General features: G+C 41.1%; 2 protein-coding genes across 5 annotated transcripts in view; both read left to right on the forward strand.

The window, feature by feature from the left end:
• ccdc92ba (coiled-coil domain containing 92Ba) overlaps positions 1–4,678 on the forward strand; it is a 12,029-nt gene extending 7,351 nt beyond the window's left edge. The window contains exon 4 of the mRNA XM_020600236.1: positions 510–4,678. Coding sequence (XP_020455892.1) covers positions 510–1,228 — 719 coding nt within the window. The 3' untranslated portion in view covers positions 1,229–4,678. The remainder of the gene's footprint in view (positions 1–509) is intronic.
• Positions 4,679–6,215: 1,537 nt separating this feature from the next.
• The window catches only part of cluha (clustered mitochondria (cluA/CLU1) homolog a), an 18,634-nt gene continuing 15,581 nt past the window's right edge, over positions 6,216–9,268 (forward strand). Inside the window, exons 1-2 of one of the 4 annotated variants that reach the window (XM_020600149.1) lie at positions 6,216–6,315; positions 6,410–6,602. In XM_020600149.1, the coding sequence (XP_020455805.1) occupies positions 6,467–6,602 (136 nt within the window). In that variant the 5' untranslated portion in view covers positions 6,216–6,315; positions 6,410–6,466. The other 3 variants (XM_020600150.1, XM_020600152.1, XM_020600151.1) reach the window with 3 other exon arrangements.

The following is a 9,268-nucleotide window of genomic DNA, read 5'->3' on the forward strand; positions in this document are numbered from 1 at the left end:
TGCTGAACCTGCTCTCAAGCCCCCGCATACTACTATTTTTCCTCATTAGACTTTGAGATCAAACTGGTTATCTTCTAAATATTCAGTTTTGGTCCCATTAATTTCTGTCATGTGTGTTTACCTGAGTGGGTCTCAACCAAAATATGATGTGGAAAACATCTGAGTTGAGACTCTGCGGTAATATGTGCTGAGGATTAAAGCTGCTGACACTGTGGCCCAGTAAATGCTTAGCTGTGCTTACAGAAGTGAGATGAGTATGCTGCCTCTGTAGTCATGCACAGGAGGTATTAAACTGTATGGATATGCTATATATGGTTTGCATAAACTGCTGTGTGTGCTGATAGGACCGTGCATTGTAGTAAGTTGTTGAACGAGTATTCTGATTATTTTTGTGATTGGTTACTCTTTGTATTTCCATACACTGTGAGACATACTGTATGTAGACACACTTCATTTTAACTCTTATATGTATGTTTATAATGAACCCTTGCATTTCTGGTCCATCTTAGAGTTACAGGAGGAAGAGGAGCTCCTGGAGGCCCACTGTCAGGACATGGAAAACCATCTGGCTGAGCAGGAGTGCACCTTAGGAGAACTTCGTAAGGAGCTGAGTCACAAAGGAGCTTTGGTGGGCGCCCTCAGAGCCAATCTCAAGGAAAAGGAACGCCACTTCCTGGAAGAGCTCAAACGTCGCAGCCACTGTTCAACCATCCTTAACACAGAGCTGCAAAAACAAACAGAAGCAGCAGCATACCTCTCCTTCCAGCTGCACGCTGCCAGGCAGAAACTTCACCACCAACGGATGCAGCAGAGACAGGGACTCCTCGCCAGAGCCAACAGTCAAGTGTCCCAGTACGGTACAGAGCAGAGCTCTGTTTCCCCACAGGTGTCATCAGGAGCCTCCCCTTCCTCTCCAGTGGTCAAACCCAAGCGCAAGAGCATTAGGACATCTTTGAGAGTGGAGCGTGCACGGGAGTGTGTGCCCATAGAGAAAGTGATGGGCCCTGCAGAGCCCATGGCCATGCCAGACCCTGCACTCTTCCTCCACCCACGAAGGCAAAGAACTCGCTCCAGGCACACTATGGCACAAAGACAGCCTCCTCTGTGCCTAGATAAGGAGGAGGAGGAGGAAGGGAGTGGGGAGGGGCCGGTGGAGCCCCAGGATGAAGCTGCCAGACTAGTGTGCTCAGCTGCAGCGCCCCCTGCTGCTGAGACAAAGGCAGAGTAGTGACTGCTGTGACTTGAACTGCAGTTTGATCACTGTATGATTATTGTCCGCCAGACTGTTAATGCTGATGTTCTGCACCTTGACTAAATTAATACTGAGGCTGGTTTTAGCTAGTGAATTATATTACACTTATCACAGAAACTTTTTTAATATGTACTTTGATATAACTTAACTTGCAAAGCAAAACTCAGTAGAGATCACTTTAAATTAGTCTTAAATGAAGTTTTAGCGATCTATTTACACTGGTGTCACATCCTTTGTATCCTGTGGGGCCTTATTTGAAAGCAACCCCATTTTGATTTTGATTCTGACTATGATAGCAGCCATTTTAGATGGATTACATGCCCAGCTGTGTTGCACAAACAGCTGTGACCTTTCAAGGACAACTATAAATCGCCTCATGGGGGCAGATGTTTGTGTAGGAAGGACAAGCAAGGGGAGCGCAGGTGTTAGCAGGGACATTAACAATGGTTTCATTCTGTAAAAGCTTTCATTTCAGTGGGAAACATCAGAAACCGTCATGGTGGCTCGAGGCTGACTGAACATCTTCAGTGAACTTTGTTGCTGGCAGCTCATACACACCACTCAACAGCCACACCACCACCGTACCTATACTTCCCTCAGGTGATGTCGTACACTAGTATGAGAACATATTTGGCTAAATGGAGAGCACTCATTTTTGATCATACTCAGTAGCTTCTCCTGCTAAAACAAATTTCGCTGTGCACAAGTCTATAAGCTAACCACCATTTCAAGTGTCTACAAACTTTACAAAGAGATCACAATGACACCACAACCTACCTTTATTTCTAATGGTAAGTGTCCATAATATAATACATTTAAAGGTAATGTCACTGCTCCACATCACTGCACACTGAGCTGCTTTTTTTTTTTAAAGCAGCTCAGCCCTTCTTTTTTTTTCCAGACCATGGTCTATTGTAAAAATAAAACATTTTAAGTGTCAAAAAAAGCAAATACAGCCATGTTCCCATTTCATATTATCATTCTCACTCATGTTTTATAATTATCTTCTGATAATACTGCAGCTAAATAATTAATATATCACTTGTTAAGTATTTCTTCAAAGATGAAAACAAAATTCACAGCACTTGCTCTTTCCTCAGTGCCTGTTTTAGGTGGAGGAAAGTTCAGTCAGCTGTAGTTTTGGCCACGTTGCAGCTTTGCCTCTTGGGCTAAACAGCACAATATTTAGTCTGTGTGTTGTACTAAACGATACACAATGAGGCACAAGTGTGTAGTGAACAGGCCACATTCAGGTGATGATCAGTTCTGAGTCATTTCACTCAGGTGTGATTCATGTAATAAACACACACGCATACACACAACTGCTACTTCAACTCATCTGTCTTTGTGGTTTTGTTTTTTTATGTTGTATGTTTGTGTGTTTTACATCTAGAAAAAAATGGGCAGACAAGAACATGACTGTAGGTTTTGACATGTTTCAAATATGTGTTCCTTCTTCCTTTTGCACAGATTCCCAAAGTAGCCATGTCAAAATGCACAACCAAGACAGTGACTGTGTGTGTGTGTGTGTGTGTGTGTGTGTGTGTGTGTACAACTAGTATCTTGAAAAAAAAATTCAGTAGAAGAAAAATCTTAACACCTTCAATGTTAAAATACTTGATACTAAAAACATACTTCTTACGACGCTTACATGTATCAGTGCCGATTATGAATTCACTGTCTGCTCAGTTCCTCACTGTAATTACGACCTCGCATTAGAGGAGTCATGGACATAAGAAATTCAGTGTGTACACAAAGAAGCAGGACCCAGGACAAAGTGTGGAAACTTGTGGCATTTCTTTACTTAAGTATTGTGTTCTTTGGTCTCAGCAACTTTTTATATGACTCTTTGGGATATGCATATACAGGTTTACGGTATGTAATGTGGCACCTCGGTTATTTTTGATTCCGAGTTGTGTCAGAGTCAACTGATACTTGAGCCATGACTTAAATGAGCATTAGTAACCGCAGTTTTTGACATGAGCCATCCTGTAAGACTGAATTTAATTGTGATTCGTCGCTGTGAGGCTTTTCTTGCCTTCTATAGCTTTTGGTTAGAAGTTTAGCATTATGTTTTAGCAGTGTATCTTAAATAAAGCAATATATTTATATATTAGTAGGTTGTGTCAGCTGGTTTAAAGACACTTGAGGTGTTAAATCAATTTTAAGATTGTTTAATTTTGTATTTTTTGAGGTCAGTATGTTTTGCTTAATATTTTTCTGAAGTGTCTAATGATTGTTTCACATACGAAGTTCTGCCAGTTGTTATGTTACAGTTTATAGGAGAGGAAGCAGAGGAATTAAGGCTATGCTGAATGTGAAGCAGCAGTAAATAAACAGGCATATTATTATGCAGCATGAGACTGTTTGGACGAAAACAAACTAAACCTGTCTTCTTTTCAGCAAAAAGACAAATGTGATGAGGCTGTTCACTGACCTCTCAGCTGGGAAGCCATTACTGTAGCTTGACTGTGTGCACTATACTTCCTCGAGTTGTACGAGACAGTAAGGGATAAATCTACAAAGCTGTCTTTTCCAACAGGAATCCTGAACTTAGACTGTTAGATTTAATCACTTCATCACTCCACCTTTCCGCCAAATTAAACAACAGGTAGAACAAACTCACCATCCAACTGTCATAATCTAACATCCAGCTATCACATCCCAGCATCCTCTCACATTTAGATGATCTAGGCTTTTATATTATGTAACACCTTGGCTGAATAATCAAACTACTGGCTGCTGTATGCATCTTTACTATAGTACATGCAACTCAGAGATGGTGACTGCTTTGAGGGAAAAACAAAGTGGGCCACCACTAAAACTAGCATGAAGACGAATGGTGTGATGCCTTAATGAAGAGATCTTTTGATTCATATTCCAGGTAAAGAGAGTAAATCTTCACTGCTTGATTTGCTTTTTCTACTTCTCAGAGTATAAAACTTATCGCTCTCATCACTCATGCATAGCAAGAAAGTAGATCATTTACTCACACCCACAGCGAATGTCTTTCATCTTTCTAAATACTGATATCATAACCCTAATCCTCATTATAACAATGAAAACAAATGTCAAATGTCAGCAGCAGTCTTTCTTTCTTTTTTTTTTTTTTACTTCCCTGGGTCCTGTCCTTGGGGTCAGTCCTGGCTGAGGTTACATAAGTTTATTTGGCACTTTAGAGATCAGTGCACACTCTATGTGGCACCATGAAGCATCTTCTTTGACTTGTTTTGTGGTCTCTAGCAATAATGCTGTGTGGTACCTGACATGAAATGCAGAGGGGTATTGTTCTGGGTTGTTGTATGGTTTTGGGCCTCATGTGGACCACAGATTAATTTGTTGACTGATTACCGCATATACTGTGTTAGCTTCCTATAGTGGTCTACTGTACACATAGCTGAAATAAAATGAAGGATTGTCTAGTCCTCTGTCTGCCTCTTTTTGAAACTGAATGAACTGCAAGGTGATTAAATGAATTCAGAAATATATAAATGAAACCTTTACTGTATCTTATCTGTATAATGGTGGTATATGAGACAAATACAGTGGCAAGAAAAACTAAGTGAATCTTTTGGAAATAGCTGCACTTTTGTTTAAATCTGTCTTCAAATGTGATCATATCTTCATCTAAGTTACAAATGGGAATAAACAATCTATTTTAACTAAGACAAATTGTTGTTACAGCTCTCAAACATACCTACCAACTAAAAGATTTCAGAAGACTTGAATGAATAGATATGGTTTAAATCTGTGGCTACTCTCCAAAGAAACAACACAGAATACTCAGGTTAAAAAAAAGAGGCCGAGAGTAACAATTAAAAGCTTAAAGGAACCACTGGGCTGGTTAACACCTCTGTCCATGAGTCTGCCATACATAGATCATGGTGCATGGCTGCTTGGAGCATGACACGGTAACACTCAACAGCACTTCCTGGAAAATGTTTTGTGGACTGATGACACTAAGGTTGTGTAGTTTGGAAGAGCACATACAGTAGCACTATGTGTGGAATAATAAGGGCACTGGTGATGCAGTTTGTGTCTTTGACAGGTTAAATACTCAGTGAGGTGACCAGCTGTGTTTGCAGCTTTCCCTCAGCAGGTTCATTAGTGTTTGATAAAATAACAGAATTATTTCAGTGGTGGAGGGTGGAAGCGGGGTTAGAAATCATAAATATGCAGAATCTTTTGTATTCTTTCCAATCCTACCATTGTCCCATTGTCCCAGTAAGCTGTATTGATGGGACAGTGAGTCAGCATGAACAACACCAGGACCCTGAAACTCTGCTCTTTCTACTGTGACATTTTAAAACTACTTCTATGACAAATGCCTTTTGTCCTTCAAAGTCAAGACAATAACTAAACGTTTATAGAAAATGTAGGAGTCTGTACTACTAAAATGTTAAAGGACATAAGGGCCTTGCAGTGAGTCTTGCTTTATTTCACGATCTTGGAGGCCCTGTCTTATGTTGTGATTTTATGATTCATATTCTCAGTTTGATGTGCCTTAACGAATTGCCACACAACAAATCTGATACTATGGTGCAGCTCTGGTCCGGCATAGTAAAACACACACACTGCACAAATCAGGGCTTAACAGCAGCTAAGTTGCCCCTGGAGATCCTTGGCAAGTTTCTCCAGCCATGCTTAAATATGCATATTTTGGTCATCTACAAGTTGTGTATAGGCCAACACAGTGTCCTGTCACAGTGTGGCTACTCTGAGTAAAGGCGAATTAAAATCTGTCAAACTATCAAATGACAGTGAAATCACTGAAGTTTCTGGTTGTTGTGATAGCAGTAACAATACTGTGATAGTTTGTTTTCACTCAGACACTGTTCCCATTTTATCTTCCTGCACAGAAGAACTTATACACCACCCAGAGATTAAATAGGAGCAAAAAGAAAAAAAAAAAAAATCTATTTGTTAGAACGATTTGTCGCATGTGGCTTGCCGTAGGACCACATTCAGTGGGTGGGGATTGAGACAAAAAGGCAACGAGGTCAAGAGGAGGGGAGGGGAAAACCACGTGTGATCACTACCATGTACAGCACTGTCCTTCCACTGTAAGACTTGTTTTTGTAGTCTTGTACCCTTCGCATGTAGCCAGTTAGCACGCGTTAGCCGGAAAAGGAGATAAAAAAAATCATTATTTTACAGATTCGCATATTCACTCAAAGCTGCCGGGGATTTCTGTTGCCACACTGATTGCTGACCATGGTGAGCAAGACGGATGACATCCCGGCGTCAGTGCCTGACTGTAATCCGGTTGATCTTGCGGATGAAGCCGGGGATGGAGCCCAGGACAGTAACGAAACCAGCAAGACAAGTCTGAAGGTTTCCTGCGGCTGTGGTTAGACCCTGCACCCTGCACATACAGACTGCTTTATATTTGCTGTTTCAACACCTGCCTGACATTAGGCTATACATAGTGATTTTCATCTTGCATAATACGCTAGGTACCAATCATGATACATCTTCATAAAGCCAGCATCCTTCTGCATTAACTGTTTAAATAATGTGGTTTCCTGGAGGTTTTATTGGCATAGCATCCAGTAGGACCTACGGTTGGTGACATTTACCCCCTCAGATTTGGTGGTGGTCTGTGGGATTTAACCCCTCCTCCTACCCTCAATCATCTCCTCGGTAGCCTCTTCTCGTTGTGGGTCCATCTCGCTCCTAGCAGCATATGTTGATTAGCTGTTAATAAAACGATGTCTTGACTGGTCTGTGCTAACTAGCAAGCTCCCAACTTCAACAGGATTACATCAATTTCTGCATCCATAGGTCACAGTTATTAGCATCTAATCTAATCTGGCATATAAATGGCATACACTGCGAGCAAAAAAGGCTAACAAGATAGCCTACATGCTAACAGTAGCCGGCTCATTCAATAAGCAGCTATTTAGCTCCCGGGCTAGTCAGCTAACTAGCAGGCAGCCGCTCTGCTAAAAGTCCAGCATATACACTAAAAAGTTGTGTTTTCAGGTAAAGTATAACCCGACTGTGTGGTACATAAAGTTGACAATAGAGCAATTTGTACTGTGCAAAGTCGTACTGATACACATGTTCTGTGACAGCATGTGAGGAATGAACTGAAGGTCACCTTCAGTGGAGCGGCACACTGCCATTGTGGACGCGGGGGATTCGTGGACATGATGCCATTTTATCTAGAGATCGTGGGTCCCACTGGCTTTATGAATGATTTATCACCGCGTTCTATTGTTACTACCAATGGACACTGAGAGGGGTCAGGTTGGTGAGTTGTTTGGCGACTGGTGGTAATCATCTAACCGGCCCCCCCTTCTCCCCCGCTGGGGAAGTTTAAAATCCAGTGTCCCGCTTCGACCGGGAAGCGGAAGCTAGGATTCCTAGAAAAAAAAAATTAATGACGGTCCATGAACTGTAAGAGGGAAGGTTACACTCATAATACATGATCAGCCGTGTAAGCTGGTGAGTATCTTGCTATATGAAAGTTGTTGTGAAGCAGCGGCAGCACAGTAGCTGGAGATTAAGGGCGAGATGAGGACCGTAAATCGGTGAAGTTTACGTTACTGTCATGTAACTTATAGAGCACCAAAAGTCACTGCAGCTTGTCTGTGTGTCACATGTGAGACCTTGAATTATCTCTGCCTCATTTCAGGCCTTTTGCTTTTACAAGAAAATTGAGTACTATACCCTCTTATAATAACTATTATTTTAAAGATGAACCGTAGAATATAATTTTTTGTTAAATAAAAAACAAACAAGTTAGTTGGACTACATAGAAAATACAGGCCCCAAAGTACCACCTGATGTACCCCTATGTCACTGCAACACACACCAGTTTACCTGTGATCACAGCCATGATAAATGATTGCACAAGTGACCTTCAGGTAAGGTTAACTGCATGAACAACATTATTAGAGAACATATGAGAAAGCACCACTGCTTTCTCAGTTATGGAGTGGGTCTTGTCAAATGCAATATGGCTCCATATGGTAAGCAACTTCCTGAACAAATAAGAAGCCAGAGAGACTTCATAAATATGTGAGTATCAGTGGAGTACTGAACACCAGCTGCAAGTATGTCACCTGGCTTGAATCGAATACAGAACATTTGAAGTATTTTAAAATAGGTGGGGCAGCAACCCCCCCCCCCATGATAGAAAACAGAGAAAAACAGCAATACTTATATTTGAGTAGCTGAAAAAATGTTTAGTATTTTTGCTTGTAAATTCGTTGACTTGATCAATCAGTTATCAGAAAAGTTAATTCTCTGTTGATTGATCAACTAAAACCAATGTGCTACCACATTGTTTGAATGTATGTTATGAATTATATGTTAAAATTAGATTTTGCAGCTGTCATTACGTAGTATTATATTCCAGTGGAACGTTATCTTTGATTGCTGGCAAGTGTTTAGTGGTTAATTTAAAAGCCATATTCAGCCGTTCATTTATATTCAGTTTTTGTAGTTGTAAAGTGCGGTTGCAGATGCACAACTTAGGGTCTGGCCACCTTTTAATCCAGCAAACGTTACAGAGAGAACTTGTGCTGTTGTTGATGATTTCAGGGTTGTCAGGCTGGTTAATGTTACCTTGGTGGCAGCACAGTCCCTGGGTCAAAGGTAGCAGAGTAGAGAGATGTCTGGTTGTTGCTTTTATCACTTGTTAACTGGAGACATGAGCGGGGGTAATGAACCAAAGATGAGCTTATGTATCTCTGTATGTGAGAGAAGATGCATTGTCACTCTGAGTCTGAAGTTTAATTCAGAGGGAATATGGGTCAGGTACAAATTTTTTGACATGTCTGGTTCTTGCTTGTTTTTTGTTTTTAGCTTGATTTGAGTCCTCGTTTTGTTGATTCATTGGTTCCTTACCTTGACCCAGTGGAGGCGCTGGTAACTGTCCAGTCATGAGTGTGTGATTGTGCTTGTGCATGGTCAGGGCAGTGTTCTCTTGGTGCTGTTTGTGGGTTCAACAGGTAACACATCAAGTAGAAAACTAGATGTGTCTTCTCTTTGAAACAGCTGCAGACA

The sequence above is a fragment of the Monopterus albus genome, unplaced genomic scaffold (genome assembly GCF_001952655.1).
Source record: "Monopterus albus unplaced genomic scaffold, M_albus_1.0 scaffold45.1, whole genome shotgun sequence".
NCBI classification, from domain to species: Eukaryota; Metazoa; Chordata; class Actinopteri; order Synbranchiformes; family Synbranchidae; genus Monopterus; species Monopterus albus.